Source organism: Polypterus senegalus, chromosome 10 (assembly GCF_016835505.1).
Source record: "Polypterus senegalus isolate Bchr_013 chromosome 10, ASM1683550v1, whole genome shotgun sequence".
In the NCBI taxonomy this organism is placed as follows: Eukaryota; Metazoa; Chordata; class Cladistia; order Polypteriformes; family Polypteridae; genus Polypterus; species Polypterus senegalus.
In genome coordinates this window covers 4,813,079-4,833,179 of record NC_053163.1, presented here as the reverse complement: position 1 = coordinate 4,833,179, position 20,101 = coordinate 4,813,079, and the positions used below count along the sequence as shown (strand labels likewise).

The following is a 20,101-nucleotide window of genomic DNA, read 5'->3' as shown; positions in this document are numbered from 1 at the left end:
AATTATTACTTGTATATTTCTTGTTCATTCTGAATTTCTGCAAAGCGCTTTTAACATACATGACGAGTGCTTAATAAAAATGTATCATGATGGAAAGCTTTTTTATTTTCTTTCGGTCATGCAATACACAGTAAGATGCAAAGCAGTCAGCACATTATGAGTCATTAAATATCAGTTACAGTTTATGCCAAATTTAAGGCTTAGTCTCCTGAGACTCATGAGATTATTTTTTAAAAATGTTATTTTCTTACACAGTGGTGCAGTGGGTAGCGCTGCTGCCTCGCAATAAGGAGACTTGGGTTCACTTCCTGGGTCCTCCCTACATGGAGTTTGCATGTCCTCCCCGTGTCTGCGTGGGTTTCCTCCCACAGTCCAAAGATATGCAGGTGAGGTGCATTGGCCATCCTCAATCCCTATTGTGTGTGTGTGTGGGTGTGTGCCCTGTGATGGGCTGGCACACTTCCTGGGGATTTGTTTCCTGCCTTGTGCCCTGTGCTGTCTGGGATTGGCTCCAGCGGACCACCGTGACCCTGTAGTTAGGATATAGCGGGTTGGACAATGACTGACTGATGACTTATTTTCTTAGCTTTCACTGCTGCCAGTTCTGCTGTTAAATTCTCATTATCTAAATTTTCTCCAATCCATTCAGTTTCCCCTGAGACCACCCGTATCTATGGACCATAATGTCTCTGTAATACCCCGGTGGGCATAATGTGATTAAAAGTCCCAGAAATATCCAACAATTCACGTTCTGCCCAACAATGTCAGTTTTGCTTGTTGTGACATTGGGGGGCATTGCTTAGCCCGCCTGAGTGATCCCCTGGAGCCTGGCATGCTTGATTTTATTAAGAACTCATGAAAATTAAAATCACCCAATGTGATTGAACCATTTTGAGTGCCCGTTAAACAGAATACTTTGTTCCATGCAGTCCCACAGAAGTGAGTGTGTGCAATGAGTGTCTGTGTGTCAATCGGTCTCTGTCATTCTAACAGATGGTGCATCACAAACACGCATAGTAATAAAATGCAATGCATTCGCCATTCCAACAGATGGCACATCACAACGATTCATAATAATGCATTTGTCACTGGGTCTGTTTCAGTCACTGGCTTACTGTGTGGCTTTGAGTAAATCATTTAACCTCCCAGTGCTCTCACTGTAGAGACACAGAAACAATGAGCTTTGGGTTGGTATCCAGGGTGGAAAGGCACTATATAGAATGAAAGATACTTACTTCATCATCTCGTCCAAAAGATGGCTTCCCTTGTGACCCTGAAGAAGTAACTGCACTTGGCATTTCTCATAGCTATTGACAACAGAGTACACTACCCTTTAGGATGGTGTTAATTACTGAAAGGCACTATATACGGTTAGATTAGTTTACCTTCTGCTCCATAAAACCAAAAACGGCACAAGAAAATGACTACAAACACTAAGTTTCTAAAATTGGGAGCAGTCGCCAATATGCAGTGCGCTGACAAACACATGGGGACACACCACGAAATGGAGGGAGCGCTCGGCCTTCTCTATGCGTCTTCTTACAATTCTGCCACCTCCTCTTCTCCTTTTGAGTTATTTTTGTGTTGCATTTCCTCTCTGCTTCTAACCGCAAGATAAATCAGGATGGAGATGAGCAGAAATGAAAAAAGGAAAATCTGTGAAGCTTGAAGTGGCCGACTGACTGTGTGACTTTGAGTAAGGACTGTGAGCGAGTGACGCGTGGGTCTCCGTCATCCTCTGCTTCACCCAAGGTGGTCTTTCATTAGCATACCCTGTGGGTGGGGATGTTTGATTGTGTGTGACTCTTCTATATCTCAGATGACTTAATATATGTATATGTGTTTATATGTATGTATGTATAATAAACTGCTCAAATAAATCAAAGGACCACTTTGTAAATCCATCAGATCTCAATGGGGGAAAAAAAAAGTCCTGCTGGCTGTCTCTACTGCTATGGACTGACATGGTGATGAGTGAGGATCGAAAGGATGGAAATGAAAATGATCAACTGACGGGGGGCTGAGTATAAAGACACCCCAAATATCAAAGGGAACAAAATAATGATGAGGCAGGCGGGTCCATTGTGACGAAATTTCATTACAGCAACTCCAAATTGTACTCGGTAGTTTGTATGCCCTGCACCACGTTCTTCTACTCATGCCTGACAACGTCCTAATAAGACAACAGATGGTGTCCTGGGGGATCTCCTCCCAGAGCATCACTGAAATACTAGAAAGGCTGAGGTGTCGGATGGACCCAAACATAATGTCCCACCCAGAGGTGTTCTATGGGATTGAGGTCAGGCGAGTGAGTGCTTGGGGGTGTTTGGGTTTGTGGGGGGCAGTCAATGGTATCAATTCCTTCATCCTCTCACCACATGAGGCCGGGCAATGTTGTGCACCAGGAGGAACCCAGGAGCCACTGCACCAGCAAAGGGTCTGACAATGGGTCCAAGGATTTCATCCCAATACCTAATGGCAGTCCTGTAGAGGTTTGTGTGTCCCTCCATTGATGTGCCTCCCCAGACCATCACTGACCCACCACCAAACCGGTAACGCTGGATGATGCTACAGGCAGCATAACGTTCTCCACAGCTTCTCCAGACCCTTTCACGTCCGTCACATGTGTTTAGGATGATCCTGCTCTCATCTGTGAAAAGCACAGGGCGCCCGCCAGTGGTGGACCTGCCAATTCTGGTATTCTATGGCAAATGCTAATTGAGCTCCATGGTGCCCACTAGAGGACGTCGGGCCCTCAGAACAACCTTATGAAGTCTGTTTCTGACTGTTTGGTCAGAGACATTCACACCAGTGGCCTGCCTGCCTGCTGGAGGTCGTTTTGTAGGCTCTGCCAGCGCTCATCCTGTTGCATTCTCTTGCCCAAAGGAGCAGATACCGGTGGGTCCTGTTGATGGGTTAAGGACCTTCTACGAGGGGCCCTGTCCAGCTCTCCTAGAGAAACTGCCTGCCAGTCTCCTGGAATCTCCTCCGTGCCCTTGAGACTGTGCTGGGAGACACAGCAGACCTGGCAATGACGGACACATATTGATGAGCCTGCCATCCTGGAGAAGATAGACTACCTGTGCCACCTCTGTAGGGTCCAGGTATGGCCTTATGCTATCAGTAGTGACAATGACCATACCCAAATGGAAAATTAGTGACAAAACCGATGAGGAGGGCAAAATGTCAGTGGCCTCCCTTCACCTGTTAAACCATTCATCCCTGTTTTAGGGGTCGTCTCATTGTTGCCCCCCCCCAGTGCACCAAAGCAGATGAAACTGATGAACAAGCCCCTCTGCTACTTCACTGAGCAAATCAACAGCCCACAAGTTTCACTGTGAATATATATACAATATATACACTAGCAGAATACCCGCGCTTCGCAGTGGAGAAGTAGTGTGTTAAAGTAGTTATGAAAAAGAAAAGGAAAAATGTTAAAAATAACGTAATATGATTGTTAATGTAATCGTTTTGTCATTGATATGAGTGTTGCTGTCATATATATATATATATATATATATATATATATATATATATATATATATATATATATATATATATATATACAAAGACACACACACATATAAACATTTATAAATATAAACATATCTACATATACACATCTACATATATAACACATATACATACACACAGACACACACACACACACACACACATACATTACATTATATTATATATATATATATATATATATATATATATATATATATATACTAGCAGAATACCCGCGCTTTGCAACAGAGAAGTAGTGTGTTAAAGAAGTTATGAAACAGAAAAGGGAACATTTTAAAAATAACGTAACATGACTTTCAATATACAGTATTTGTTTTGTGAGTGTTACTGAGTGTTGCTGTCATCAAGGATTTGATTCTCATTATTTCTTTCAATCAGGTTCGTATTTGTAGGATGTGTTGTGTTCAAGTTACATTCCGTGTTTGTCAATCGTTGTAAAGATGACAGGTTTCATTCATCGATTCGTTTCTTACTGCATCAATAAACAGCTCGTCTTCTTCTTTATCTGAGACCTGACACACTGCATGTACAGGTTTTTTTTTTTACACTGTCTTCCTTTAGCAGGACGTTGACTTTTTCCACCGTGTGCTTTGTTTCCGCAGTAGCTGCACTTATGAATATGATTATGTGTCAGACGCTTGATATTTTTTTGCTGCCTTCTCAATTGTGTAATTTGGTTTTCGTTTAGCACTCTTTAGAACTGTTGCTTTTTGTCTGTGCACTGCGTCAGTTCACGTGAGCCGCTCGGTGTTTATGCATCGAAGGTTCCCAGCAGTGCAGGTGCCATCTTGTGTGATGTCCACGGCTGTATGTAATGTTACCTTAGTCCTGGCACTTAAAACTTTCTCTCGCAGTTTCGCTGAGTTTGTGCCAAACACCACCCTGACCATCTCATCTTCCTCTGCATAAGCACAGTCCTTCACCCGTGAATATTTAGCGGCAGTGTTTCTATTGGATTGCCGCTGACGGACGGCCTTATATGGGCAGGCACTAAATTACACCTACCACGGGCATCGAGCAGAAATCTATTATAGTATATGGACAAGAGAATAGGTTCCAGTTATGACCATTATGCGTAGAATTTCGAAATGAAACCTGCCCAACTTTTGTAAGTAAGCTGTAAGGAATGAGTCTGCCAAATTTCAGCCTTCTGCCTACACGGGAAGTTGGAGAATTAGTGATGAGTGAGTGAGTGAGTGAGTGAGGGCTTTGCCTTTTATTAGTATAGATATATATACAGTGATCCCTCGCTATATCGTGCTTCGACTTTCGCGGCTTCACTCCATCGCGGATTTTAAATGTAAGCATATCTAAATATATATCACGGATTTTTCGCTTCTTCGCGGATTTCTGCGGACAATGGGTCTTTTAATTTATGGTACCCACTTCCTCATTTTGTTTGCCCAGTTGATTTCATACAAGGGACGCTACCCAATCAGAGCACGTATTACATATTAAATAAAACTCCTCAATGATATACGATATGCTTCCCGCGAGGTGCTTCGCACACTTTAAAGCCCAACAGCCCTACTGATTTTTGATTGTTTGCATTTCTCTCTCTCTCTCTGACATTCTCTGCTCCTGACGCGCACACTCCTTTGAAGAGAAGATATGGTTGCATTCTTTTAATTGTGAGAAAGAACTCTCATCTCTGTCTTGTCATGGAGCACAGTTTAAACTTTTGACTAAAGGCTGTTATTTCATGTCTAAAGGGCTCTAATAATGTTAACAGTGTGGGAGAGTTTATAAGGGCTTAAAATATATAAAAATAACTATACAATCATATGGTTTCTACTTCGCGGATTTTCACCTATCGCGGGAGGGGGGGGGTCTGGAACGCAACCCCCGCGATCGAGGAGGGATTACTGTATATATACACACACACAGGGCGGTCCAGATCTAATTATGCATATTCAGATCGTCTGGATGACTTTGATTTATGTGGGGACGATTCCAGTTCGGCACAAAGATGATTCTTCATGTTGTCAGTTCACACACTTCTATAATAAGTTATAGTGTAATGAAAATTGCATAATTAGATCTGGACCACCCTGTACGTATGTATGTATAATATATGTGTGTGTGTGAGGCCCTTCTATACCTCAGATGACTATAATATATATATGTCTATTGTGACAGATAGAGGGAGCTATCGTCTTCTTGAACCCTCAGACAATACGTCAGACACCGGGTAAAAGTCCATTAAGTTGACTTTTTATTAATCAACAGTGCACAAGGCACCCTCCTCTCCACAATACTCATACGATTCTCCAATACAATAAACCAATCCTCCACTCCCAGACGCGTTGCCACCCTTCCACCCAGCACAGCTCGATGTCTGGGATTTCCCATCATCCTTTTATAGTCCTTGTGTTTCGATCCTTCAGTCCATGTGACGTCCTATCTCTTCCGGGTCAAATAAAGTCCTCCTCTTCATCCCAGAAGTACGTCATCTCCCCTGTCACTATGACTAAGACGTACTTCCGGGTTACAGGGCACATACGACTCTCTGGGCCTCCCTGCAGCGTCCTCTGCTGGCCCCTGTGGTATCCAGCAGGGCTGTAAAGGAAAACTCCATCGTCCATGATTCCCTGCTGGTATTCGGGGCACCTCCATGCTGCAAGGAGAGCTCCACCTGGTGGCCGGGGGTATTGAACGGGATGACAAGCCGGCCATAGACCACAATATGTTTTATAATAATATATAAATCAAACAACCAGAGGGAGAGTGAATAGTTGGGGCACCCAGTTTATATTAAAATTTTCTCTTGTACTTGTTTTGTTGTTTAATTTGCTTCTTGTTGGACGTCATTGGTGCCACATCCATGTCACTTTCGCTCTGACTTCTTTAAACTCCGGTGTCCCTTTCCAGATGTTCTCATTCTGTCTTTTTTTTTTTTCCAGCCCTGATTCCCACCGATGGCTTCAACCTGGAGACCGTCCCGAGCAGAGTATTTGAGGAAAAAGCCGAGTGGTTTGGCCATCAGGTCTTGCAGGTGCAATCTACACAAAAGTGGTGAGATGTAGCAACGTTGTGTCCTCTGTGGCTTCATGTCCTGACTCGGTGACATTGTGTCTGTGTCCCTTTTGATGCTCCGCTTCCCTTGGTGATAATTGTAGCTAAAAGCGGTCACAAGGGGTTGCTGGGCAGGCACAATTGTAGAAGAAGAAATGTGACGTAGGGACAGCAAAAAGACACGAGTAGTGGAGCTATGGGAGGTGGCATGCAAATGGTACAGAGTGGGGTTTTTGACTGGCCTGATGGTCCGAGTCAGGGTGGTGAGACAATGTCACTGGGATTCTTAATGGTCACAACTCGGTCAGCCATGGGTGAAATGACGATTCCGAGTTGTCAGACTGGGAAGGGACTGGTGGGCTGGAGGAGTGCATGCAAGTGATTTAAAGTGGCTTTCAGTAAAGGTCAGAATGGTGGTCAGTTACAGGAGAGTGTATATAAATGGTATAAAGGGAGATTGTGAATGGTTGGAGTAGATACATACGATACATTCATCAGAAATATAAAGTTCACTGCCATCTAAAGAAACAAAAAATAAATCTTTCTCTAAGTATTAATACAAAATGAAGAAGAAGAAGATGAAGAATTAAAGATGGAATCGAAAAGCGTGAATCATTAAAATTAGAAAGTGCAAATCCCTGCCAAGCTGACTGACAGTCTAACCGTGAGATCAAACCAAGAAACCAATCCACAGTTGAAAAGCCAGCAGGGCAGGACGTGGGGACAAGGACGTGGCATCAAGTGTTGGCTCTGGAGGACGGCGGCCACAGCAGGGACCTGACCACTAAGCGAGCCTACCGGTCTACTGGTTGCCGGGTGACAGTCTTGATTGACAGCACGCCGGGTGGCTCATCATTACAGGAAGGCCACGCCCCCTTAAGTTAACCCTTTAGGAAGAGACCAGGAAAATAATCAACAAGCAATGCCTACAGAACGTCTTCACCCCCTCAGACGTTCTCACATTTTATTGCTATACGACACTGAATCCCAGTAGATTTAATGTGACTTTTAAACACCGACCAACAGGTAAGGACTGTCTATTGTCAAAGTGACAACAGATCAGTGGCCTAAATTAACTACAAATAGCAAACCCAACATGATTGCTCTCCCTTCAAGTCAGCATTTAGCAGATGACAGAAATTAGCAGCCTTCAGTCTCTGTGCTTGGGTCACTCTTTGTCACCTCTGTCATTTTTCTTCTTTTTTTTCTTCTTCTTTATTGCCAAGCTGCTCGGCTCTGTCAGATGTCATGAGGCCTTGGTCCATCCTAATTAAAGGGTCACGGGGGGTCTGCTGGAGCCAGTGCAGGAATTCTCCAGTGGGCCCTCATCTTTCACTTTTACCGGGCAAACTGAGCAACCCAACATATCATTTTTTTTTGGAATGTAAGGAGGGGACAACATGGAGATCCCACACAATGACGTGAATGTGCTGAGAGTTGATCCCAGCTTCCTATGGCTGTGTAGCAACACCCGGAGTCTTTGAAATGTTCATTCATCTGTGAAGTTCTCAGCAGTGATAAAAGGCACCATTCACTTTTTACTATGCTGTTGTTCAACAGGGTGGTGGTCAGCGCCCCGCTGGAAAACAACAGAACTGGGAAGCTCTTCCGTTGCCAGTATGGAAGGAAAGCCTGCACTGAACTCCAAATTGAAGGTAAGGTGACATGTCTCTCCTTGAATCTCCCTTTCCATCACCTCGCCTTCCTAAGCTGGCACAACATGTAATGCCAGGGGGTTCCACCAGTGAACTGCTCAGTGCAGCTTCTCTTCTAGTCGTCTTCTACTTGTATCATTTACTTGAAGGTCATAGTCCTTTCCCAATGTGATTAATCCAAGTAAGGGCAGCCTGAGCCTATCCTGACATCACTGGGCACAAAGCAGGAGCCTGGCAGACCTTCACAGGACCCCCGCCTGTGCTCATGAAGAGGCCCATTTGTAACTGCCAGTCAACCTGCTCTGAAGGTGACAATCAAAATAAAATCCAAGTGTCCTCCATCCTGTTCCCCTGCAGGCACAACAGCGAATAACAGCCAGGCTATGGGCCTATCGCTGAGCGGCATTGGCGCAGGAGAGCTCATGGTAAGCGTTTTCATGCCAGCTCCAATTTGAGGGTTTTTGGAGGAGGTTAGTGGGCACTGATTGGTATCTCCTGTGCTTGCTAGGCTTGTGGCCCTCACTACGAGTACGCCTGTGGGCACAACATGTACCTGAGCGGAGTCTGCTACCGCATGAATGCAGATTATGAATCCAGAGCTTACCAGAACATCACGCCCGGATACCAAGGTGAGCCACCATGATTGTGATACTCAAAGCAGCCAGCAGAGGTCACCGAGTCTGACTTTTTTTCATAGGTTACCTGGGCAGTTTTTCAAATACTGTAAACTACCTTCATGGGATTGGCACCAGCAGACCCCCGTGACCCTCTGTTAGGATATAGCAGGTTGGACGATGACTGACTGACTGACCTTCATGTCCTGCTAGGCTGCCTTCTTTATGGATTCTTCTAATTCAAGTGAAGATTTTCAGGTCAAACTCTCCTAGTTTATAATGGACACACTGACTGAGTGACTCCAGTGTCACCTCCTGGCAGGGGAACTGGAGGACAAAACTAAGAAGGCAGTTCCTCTGATTTTTAATTCATGAGTTTAATTGTTTATTGGATGTTGAACTGTTTTTTTTTTCCTCACTTCACTATTTTATGGATTCATTTATTGAAAGTGATTATTTCTGAAATTATATTTTTAAACTGCACTGCGTGACGCTGTCGTTTTGCACTGCTTGCACTTTCTTAACTTGCTGTGGTCTCCTCACTTGCCCCGCTCCATCCTTGGCTGATGAGCAACAAGATCCTCCCAAAAGCGGCTGGGCGGTGGGCATGGAGACTCGCGGGTGGTTGCTAGGTAACAATGACCCAGTGAGAGGGGGCGGGTTTTGGGTAGTCCACCAATGGCGACTCTCCGTGCGTCGAGTTTTCCTGTGGAGTAATGTGCGCCGTGGTGGGTCTTCATGTGAAACGTAGGCATTCTTATTGAGAAGTGATGTGAACGAGAGGCGTATATCGAAACGATTTTTCGAAATGCAGCCGCTGAAAGGAGCCCAGGTCAACACAGAAGACTGAGGCTTTAGCAAGCAGTATTTCTTGTTTTCCATCCAAAAAAAATCTTTAAAACCCTTTTATGGTTAGTAATTACGAAATCGCCCGCAAACGAATTTTAGTGCCAGTTTCATGACACTCTATGAGAATCGAAACTTCCCCCCATTTGGCTCATCACTCCTAACAACAATATGGTCTGGGATACGGTTCTGAAATGGTTTTGTTTGGAATTTATTTCCAAGTTCTGTAAGCCTTTATTTTGAGATGTGCACATGCAAACCAAGGTTTCTTGAAGTTGCCGAATCCATTTCTGACCGTTACTTATCTGTTGGAACGCCTCGTCTCGCGCAGTCTGAAAACATTTGGGGTCTTTTCTGATGTTGTTTTGTTCTTCTGTAGGCGGCATTTTGTCAAGATGTGGTCGTCATGAAAAAAAAAACGTTTGATGTCACAGTGACGTTGGTGTCGAGGTCAGCGCTTCACACATTCTGATTCTCCGAGATTACGGATTCTCTCAAAAACTTGGCGAGTGTTTCATGGTTTCTGCTTCCTCTACTCTGTTCTGATGACCGCATTTCTGGTTTGGTGTTTTTGGCTTCGTTGTTTGGGTTGGTTTGAATTTCTGGTTTTTGATCTCAGACTTGTGTGTGTCTACGTCTCACCTTCTGGTCCCCAGAATATGTAGGGTTTCTCAGGCCAACGAAACTAATGGTTACATTCATTTTTTTATTTTTTGCTTCCTTGTGTTCCTTGTTAAAGGACTCACGTTCTCCTGTCGTGCCACCTTCTTTTTCTTCTCAACACTGCCATGCTGGAGACCTAAGATATACTAAGATATGAAGTGGGGTGCCACTCCCAGAGGTCACACATCGTGACGTCATTAGCATGTCATTTTAAAAGCTTGCATTTCTGAAAGAAAAACAACCTTTTACGTCATTTCATGTTGTTCATTTTGAATTTACAACAATATTTGTCTCTGATTATGATTTACATCTTTTTGTTTCTTGGTTCTGGTTACATGGACCCTTTTTGTCTTAATTGTCTTAATGCTCTGACCTTTGACTACGACTCTGATTTGAGATCCTGAAATTTGTTTAATTCTTCTTTTCCTGGTGATGACTTCTGTGTGAATGCTGATTTCTCAGTGCCATCGTCTAATTCAAAATTCCTGTCACCTTGCTCAAGCATTACGTAATTACTCTAGGGAGAGATGAAAAATACTCAAAAGGCACCAATGAAATGATAAAACAGCAATAAAAATGTCAATTATTAATTTAAAAATGAGAAATAATTCAACCAGATCATTAGGGCAAAAAAAAAATAAAGAAAAATACTCCTGATGGCTGGTGTCTTTAGCACGGGTAGGCATCAGAACGGTGAACACGTCTGTGAAAACAGGGACAGATAATCAGATGCATGATGATGTCACTCGTCCTGTCATGCGAGAGCGCTGCAATGATGACTGTGGCGAGCATCGTGACGACTGAACAGCAAAATACTGCAAAGGTGCACATCGAATGACAATACAGCGATGCTATAAATAAGGTACTTTCACGATGGAAACTTGCTATGGATAGATCATGTTATAGTTTTTCTTCAAACAAAGAACTCTAGACTAATACATGGATTTAAGTTGCCAAGTAGTATGGTAGAGAGTGGGACTTTAAAGGAGATTTAAATCGGACTTTCAATGCGATTTTTGGAGAGATTAAGTAAATGGAATTGGCAAGCTGGTTGGCCCGAATGGCCTGCTCTTGATCTAAAGTTTTAATTTAGCCAAATCTATACAAAGTAGAAATGCAGTATCCTGGCCAACATGCTGAAGTGCAGTAAAATCCCACCTACTATGCTACTTTAAAAGAATTCCCCTTACTGTACCATCTGCACCCACCACTAAACTTGCTGTTGGTTTATTATGAGACCTGGCAGAGCCGCTGAAGCCACATATTGTAATGAGAACGAGTCCTGCAACAAAACTGATTTTTGTTCGAGGAGAATGAGGGTCACCCACCTTTACATGGCAAAAAAAAAAAAAAATGATTATACAAAGAAACTAGACCAAGAAAACTTTAAAATGGAAGTTGTTTTGCTTTTATTTAACAAAAATATCTGCAAGTGGGATGAGCAAAATGTACAAAACAAGATTTCTTAAAGTAAGCAGAAAAATTGTAAATGCAAACATTTTGATAAGTTAATAATTCTTACAATAAGGAATACAAGATATAATGTCATGATATAAATACTTTTCACTTGCTTAGATTTCATTTTTTGCAGTGTACCTTAACTGATCTGTCTCTGCTTTTTACAGAATGCACCGTGAAGCCGATCGACATTGTCTTTCTGATTGATGGATCTGGCAGTGTAAATCCTGCTGATTTCCAGAGCATGAAAACCTTCATGACAGTGATGATCAATCTATTTCAAGGAAAAAATGCCAATGTAATATTCTTCTTCTTTCGGCTGTTCCCATTAGGGTTCGCCGCAGTGGATTATCTTCTTCCATATCTTTCTGTCCTCATCATCTTGCTCTGTCACCCCCGTCACCTGCATGTCCTCTCTCACCACATCCATAAACCTCCTCTTAGTCCTTCCTCTTCTCCTCTTCCCTGGCAGCTCTATCCTTAGCACCCTTCTCTCATTATCACTCCTCTGCACATGTCCAAACCAACACAATCTCACCTCTATGACTTTGTCTCCCACCTGAACAGACCCTCTAATGTCCTCATTTCTAATCCTGTCCATCTTCGTCACACCCAATGTAAATCTTACCTGAAATACATGAAAGTGTACCATTTTGGAGAAAAGCTTTCCCGTGTCAAACGTGTCCCTATCCGTAAGGGTCTAGAAGTGTTACATGTTGTTTTGATAATTTTGTGGTCATTTCACCACCATTGTTGTTTCTGGTGTTGCTTTTATCTCATTCTTTTTGTGGATTGGGCTTTGCATTGTTGCCCATGCAGGTGCACCAGTACCACAAAAGATAATGAACAAAGTATAGTGTGCCGTTTTGTATAAGAGTGGCCAGTGAAGCTTCATTGTTAGATTTTCATCCGAGTAAGCAGAGCATCTAAGTACAAAATAAACCCAAAGTTCCGCCCCCATGATAAGAGTAGGAGGGTTTAAAGTGGGGTTTAAGTACAGAGCAGGGCCGTCCTCACTCCAAATAAATAGTATTTCCTATTAGTAAAGAATTATCAAAAGACAAATTGGGCTGGAAATAAAGATTCGTTCTGAGCAGGGAGAAGCCATAAACATTCACTGGATGAAGCCATGTTAGAATAACAAGTTGGTAGCGAATTTCTATCGGTAAACTCGTTGTAATCGATTGATGTCTTTTTTGGGTGGTCCTGAGAGGAGTGTGTTGCAGTAATCTACTGAACTCATTTTTCAGCATCTTGAAAAGTTATAAGGGATCAAACTTTAGCTGTATTTCTCAAGTGAAAAAAAGCTGTCCTAATAATCTGATTAATAAACTTTAGGTCCGAGTCAATAATTACCCCTAAATTCTTTACCTCTGTCTTGACTTTCAAGCCTGACAGATCAAGTTTATTTCTATCCATCCATCCATTATCCTAATACAGGGCCACGGGGGTCTGCTGGAGCCAATCCCAGCCAACACAGGGCACAAGGCAGGAACCAATCCCAGGCAGGGTGCCAACCCACCACAGGACACACACACACACACACACACACACACACACACACACACACACACACGCAGCACACACTTGGGACAATTTAGGATCGCCAATGCACCTAACCTGCATGTGTTTGGACTGTGGGAGGAAACCCACGCAGACACGGGGAGAACATGCAAACTCCACGCAGGGAGGACCCGGGAAGTGAACCCACAGGTCTCCTAACTGTGAGGCAGCTGAGCTATTTCTAATACCCTCATTATATGCATTTTTGCCAGTTTTGCTAAAACTTCTGTTTTCTTATTTAGTTTAAGAAAATGACTACTCATCCATTCAGAAACACAAGACAGACATTGGGGGGTTCAATGAAACAAGAGAGCCGGGGTCCTCAGGCGCTATTAATAAATACAGTTGTGTTCAAAACAATTAACAAAATCTGAGTGTTGTGCCAGGTCTACCTGTTCTAACTGCTTTACTATTCTTTTGGTGACACTGTGACACTACTCATTGTCTGCTGTGCCCTACTGACTTGCCCACTTTTAACTCTTTTTTTTTTTTTTCCAGTTTGCAGTTGTTCAGTTTTCCGGACGCCCAAAACTTCAGTTCAGTTTTAATGATTATGCCAAGTTAGGAAACCCAGAATCCCTTGTTGATAGAATCACACAAATGTATGGTGGCACAAAAACACCAACTGCAATCAAATATGTGGCGTAAGTCTGGCAGCTTTCACTTTCTCTTTCACTTTGCCTCCACTCCTCCTCTCCACTTCATTATCTCGGGTCCAGAGACCACTGCTGTGAACACGAAGAAAGCAATAGCAGAGCAGGAGCTCGAGGGCCTTGTAGTGTCCCCTTCTTCTAGACGCTAACCTACACGCAGCCATCCCAGTGAAACTCCTTCCACGCAAACATTCAATCAAAGAAAAGTTGAGTGTCTTCATCAGCATGGGCCCAGGAATTCAGTCCCCCCTTTAGGAGTCTAACAAGCACTTAGCTGAGATGTTTGCCTTTTGCTCTCTTGTATTGCAGGGAGAACGTGTTTGTTCCCAACATGGGATCTCGAAGCAGTGCATCCAAAATACTCATCACCATCACTGACGGGGAGTCTCAAGAAACGTACTTCACTGATGCTATCAATGCAGCCAATGCAAAGAACATCATCCGCTACGCCATTGGGGTTTGTATTTGATGAGACGTTCGGCGGAGAGGACTGTGTGTGTTGACGGAGTAGTCCATTCCTATGCCACTGAATGTGATGTGAAAGTGTGTGACTGACCTGATGACCACCCTACTTCATGTTCTGATTTTCTGGCTTTCAAACCCCCAAATAGTGGAGGATTAGTCTTCAGATGTAGGCCTCTAAGCTTAACTAAGGCCTGTTCTCAAAGTGAGCCTCTTTGAAATGTAAGAAGCAGGATTATGGGCCTGCGCTGGCCTAATATAAAATACCAAATCATATATAAAGGCCAATGTGTGTCTGTGTGTCCAGTACAAGGGGACAAGAGTGATCACCACAAGAGAAGAGCTCAGATCAAAATGTCAGCCATTGGCTATGAAAACCTAACAACTAATATGAGTTAGGCAGAAATTCATAGAACACGAGGGTCTTCTGAAACTTATTGAGGGAATCTGAACTTTGAATGGAGGTGGGCAGATCATTCCACCAGCTATTCCTCTGGATTGAGATGTATTGCTATGCAGAGGTGGCATCACCACCTGCCATTCTTTCAGCAGACCTCACAAGGGTCTTTATGCATTTTGGTGCTGACCACTCACTAGGTGAGCATCAAGGAGATGAACTTGAATGTGCGGCTACTGGAGGCCATCTGAAGAGAGGAGTGGCATGTGCCTGACGTGTCATCTGCTGTGACTTGGTGGCACCTGCTGGTTCTCCTCCTACAGTAGTCCAGACATGACAAGACCAGCACCTGCACCAGGAGTTGTGCTGCACACTCTGGTAGATCTGACGGTCTAATCTCACATATACTGTGTGGAGCGAATCTGAAAGATCCAAGAGACTGTAGCAATATGGCCGCTGAAGCACAGCTGGTCGCCAATCACCACCCCAAGGTTGCGTACGGACTTGGCAGGTGGTAGTGATCTCGGCTGAAAAGAGATGGGATGAGCTGGTATTTGCTTTGTCTTGGTAGACTTCTCGATTCCTCGACTTTCCCCCTTTTGTATTCTTGATTGTGTAGCCTTTGTCAGAGTTTCTAAGCTGTTGCACTTCATAACTTCTCGCCACCTTTGCTCCTACATTCATAAACTCAGGCAATTCCATAGAGTAAAAGACAAGCAGGAGTTAAGTTACACTTTAAATCTTATATTATTGATAATGGTCATAAAGGATAACAATAAGCAAAGTGCAAGTGAATATTGGCAACCATACACCCTGATAAATGCCAATGTTAAGTTTCAGGTGGCACACAGACTTGTAGTTATTTAACCTTTAAACTGCCACATACTTGGGGGATTAATGCATTCCTGGATGCCAAATACTTTTTTGCTGCACTTTTTAAGGAAATGTCACAATTCACCAAGAAAAAGTGAAATCTGAATGGAACACGTATTTGTTTCAGGCAAAGGACATCACAGTTACTGCCACACTGATCATTTAACACTCTGCCAATGAACTGTAAAAACTATTTAAGAAAACTACTGTAACAATCTAATATTATATGTACAAGGTGCAATGGACGCCATTGATGAAATTCAGTAAATCACAGAGCCAACTGCGCTTGAACTGGCCGCACAAAGAGGCCAAGGCTTGCCAGGCTCGTCTAGTGCAGCGGCTCAATTCCAGGGACAGTGAGGCTGCAGGGGGCGCCAGTGGTCACGAGCTGGCTGCTGAATGAATGGACGGCACGGACTGATCAGCTCCGGCGTGCTGGCAAGTTGCACTGGGAACCAACTAGAGCCAGAATGTGGTGGTTTAATAGTTAAAATGTCTCCACTCAAGTCCTCCTTTTCAGACAGCTCTCTTCAGAACAGGCCGCATGCCCGTCTCAATATGGCTGCCGAGCTGTGCTTCTCAGTGGGGTCTTCATTGCAGTCCATGGTGTGTGAGATGCTCCTTCATCATGATGATGTGAGAGGGAAGGGGGGATAAAGCAACTGAATTTTCTACATTCTTTGTCCAAATCCTTACACCAGTAGTGCGAATGGCCTCTGATTCGAACCAATCCCAGACAGCCATCCTTCAGACCAATGGGGGCACACGTTGCCGTTCACACCTGCCCCCACCCCAAACCCATTTGTTGAGATGAGGCTCGCCAGCTGGGTAGTCTGGCTGTCCTGTGAGGGTTGAGTGCGAGCGTCCTGCCCCGACTCTGTCCTAAAATTACAAAGACTTAGTCCTAAAAGTCGTTAAAGTCCTTAACCATTGCTATTCTTATCAATGATATAACACTAAAATTTTCATTGCTTTGTCTAAGTTACAAATAAAGACATACAAAATATTTATCAAGTTGTTTACAAAAATTCACACCACAAGTGTCCCTTCATCCAGTTTGCAATATCAGTGAGGCCTGCAAAGATTCTAACTGGTACTGGGTGGTCTTCTGGAGGAAGTGAGTGGTACAGCTACATGTGATTGGCATGGTATCGATATGAGAAATTGGGGAACTGAATGATCAGACCTAGCGAGGAGGGGCTGAGCGAGACGACAAGAGGGCCAAGCGCTGATCTTTGGGGCGGCCCTATGCTTGTCTAGTGCCCTACACTTCGTGACACATTCAGGTATCCGTTTTTAATGGCGCGTGTAGATGTAAGCTGTGACGAGTCCACCACGACTCCTAAATCCATCTCATATGGTCGTATTGGTTAATCGTCAGCTCGTTCTAACATCCACTTTTTGCTCCACTTCAGTTTTCAGAGTGACGTCCTGACATTCTTAAGTTTTTTGATCCCCCTCAGTGATGTCACATAGCCAGAGTAAGCAAACCGATCAGATAGGTTGTCTGATGACCACTCCACTCCACACACACACTTTGAGTCTCATGATAAGACCTGTACAGCCAGAACCACCCTGATGTTTAAGGAGCTCCTCTCTTTGTGCCCAGGTTGGTGAAGCATTCAGTAAGCGAGAAGCACAGCAGCAGCTGAAAACCATCGCTTCCAATGATAACAATGTCTTCCGCGTGGGTGATTTCAGCGCTCTCAATGGAATTAAGGCTGAACTGCAGGAGAAAATCTTCGCCATTGAAGGTATCTCTATAGGGTTTCTTTTTCTCTTTGAATTACAAGTTGTTGTCTTCCAGCAGAGGATGAGCCTTCTGGACCTACAGATGGTTTTTGGAACAACAGGCTCACCAATAATGTTGTGTCAGGCTTAGAAAGTTTTTCAAAGGCTAACAGAGGACCTAGTGGGGCATGTAATATTGCCCTCCAGGATCGGTAATGGAAATTACCAGGGAATGGACATTTTAGATCTCGAGGTAATCTTTGTCTTCATCATCATCATCATCATCTTCCATACAGACTGGTCCTGCACCTCCTCCCCAGTGAGACCCCTTTCCTTCAATTCTTGATCCATTCACTTACACTTCTACCTCCATCCCTTGAACCCTAAGACATTAGAACATCAGAAAGATTTAGATCAGGACGGGCTATTCAGCCCACCAAAGCTCACCAGTCCTATCTACTTAATTCCTTCAAAATGACATCAAGTTGAATTTTGCAGGTCTCTAAAGTCCTCCTGTCTATGACACTACTTGGTGCTTCTTTGTGTAAAGAAAAACTTCCTAATGTTTGTGCGAATTTCCCCTCCACAAGTTTCCAACGGTGTCCCCGTGTTCTTGATGAACTCATTTTAAAGTCACCGTCTCGATCCAACTGGACTAATTCCCTTCATCATTGCAAACACTTCACTCAGGTCTCCTCTTCGTCTCCTGTAAAGGCTCAGCTCCTTTAATCTTTCCTCATCACACATCTCCTGTAGCCCTGGTCGCTCTTCTCTGGACCTTCTCTAGTGCTGTTGTGTCTTTAAGGAGACCAAACTTGCACACAGGACTCCAAATGAGGCCTCACCAGCTTGAGCAGGACCTTCGGCGACTTGTGCTCCACACATCAAGGCGCTATATAACCTCTTAGCCTTCTTCATGGCTTCTGAACCCTGTGTGAAAGTTGATTAGTGTCAAGTCCACTACGACTCCTAAATCCTCTTCCTACGACGTACTTTTGATTTTCAGACCTCCCATTGTGTATTTAAAAATCTAACATTTTTGCTTCTTATGTGTAACTCTTTACATTTCCTCACATTAAATTTCATCTGCCTAAGCCTTTACGCTGTTCAAGTCACGCTGTGATGATACAACGATAGACCTAAACGATTTAAAAAAATAAAAAAAGAAAGAGTTTAACAATGAATCATAACAATAAACAAACTCTACAACTAGAACTTTAGCAATCGTCACAGAGTGACGTCAATAGCTTGGTGGCTGAGACCACGTGACGCGTCACTCCGCTTTTGATCCAATGAGATCAGCCTAGCAGGAAGACAAGGTTGAACATCCGCTGTGCATTTTCTTATTTTGCAGGAACTCAAAAGGACGCCCAAGTCAGTTCTTTCCAGTTGGAGTTGTCGCAAGGAGGCTTCAGCACTCTGGTCAGCTCTGTGAGTACCTTTTTGTACTTTCAGTCAAATCTGTGAATGATTGGGTGACTTAATGGCTTTCAGACCAGAGCAGCACATCAACTGATTAATGCCTGCCAGTAAATGTGTCACTATACTCCATACTGACCCTATGAATGGTGATGACCAAAACCATTTAGGCCAAACTTAATTCACAGCTAAACCCTTTTGTGTCGATTTGCCAATCCATTTCCCAAACAAATTATGTTTTGCGTCCAGTAAACTTTGTGCCAAAAGCACAAGAAGAAAGGTTTTTAGTTCCATTCCTGGAAGCTTTTACCTAACATTCATATAAAGATCTCCAGTGAAACTAAAAATCACCGGGCTCATTTGCTGTGACATTTTATTAAGTCGTGAGCCATGTGTTGAGGTTCTCCTACTGGTACAATCGTGATGATCAAAGAGCTAAAGGTGCATCTGATAAATGCACCACTCATGGAGCGTGCAGGCCATTGAAATCATCTGCAGGAATTAAGAAACCAGAAAGGATGACTGCGGCCGGGGAGGCGGAGGGCAAGCTATCGTGGCAGAGCGACGGGCGCTGAGCAGGCTCCTGTCAATCATGGAGAATCCACTGGATCCACTGAACAGGATCATCTCCAGACAGAGGAGCAGCTCCACTGACAGACTGAGGAGACCCCACCCTATGCGACTCTTCAATTCCACACACGGGGGATAAACGTTAACATTATTCAAAGTTATTGTCTGTTATACCTGCATTGTTATCAAATTTTGCTACTCTACGATCACGCATCAATATTCATGAGTAGGGCGGAGCCTCCAACTAAAAACAGAACAGAGCTGTAAAGGCAGTTGTGGAGTAAACTGAAACTGAACCGTCGCTTGAGTCAAGTGCTACGATGAACTTGAAACTGACACATGATGCGATATACGGTACAACCAAACCGCCGCAATATGCCCCGCTAATTCAGTCATGTGGTGCAACAGTAGCTGCATTTAAAATAAGGTAATGTCATCGCAATGGAGATCAAGGAAACGCAAAACGATTGAGAGAATATGTAGAAAAATGTTAGTTTTATAACACCTTTGCTGCAATAAATGATGAAAACCAAGTATTAAAAGTTCTCATTTGACTCGGATCAAAGAGAGAAGAACTCGCTGAACCAGCAAGCACATTCAATGAATGGCAAGGGACTACAACTCCCATCAGCCTTTACAGGGCTGAGA

The 20,101-nt window shown here is 43.7% G+C and overlaps 1 protein-coding gene across 1 annotated transcript in view; it reads left to right on the top strand.

Moving 5' to 3' along the window:
• LOC120536578 (integrin alpha-M-like) overlaps positions 1 to 20,101 on the top strand; it is a 60,358-nt gene that overhangs the window by 11,211 nt on the left and 29,046 nt on the right. Inside the window, exons 2-10 of the mRNA XM_039764967.1 lie at positions 6,438 to 6,549; positions 8,110 to 8,204; positions 8,562 to 8,629; positions 8,713 to 8,833; positions 11,953 to 12,083; positions 13,847 to 13,992; positions 14,311 to 14,458; positions 17,343 to 17,487; positions 18,819 to 18,895. Coding sequence (XP_039620901.1) covers positions 6,438 to 6,549; positions 8,110 to 8,204; positions 8,562 to 8,629; positions 8,713 to 8,833; positions 11,953 to 12,083; positions 13,847 to 13,992; positions 14,311 to 14,458; positions 17,343 to 17,487; positions 18,819 to 18,895 — 1,043 coding nt within the window. The remainder of the gene's footprint in view (positions 1 to 6,437; positions 6,550 to 8,109; positions 8,205 to 8,561; positions 8,630 to 8,712; positions 8,834 to 11,952; positions 12,084 to 13,846; positions 13,993 to 14,310; positions 14,459 to 17,342; positions 17,488 to 18,818; positions 18,896 to 20,101) is intronic.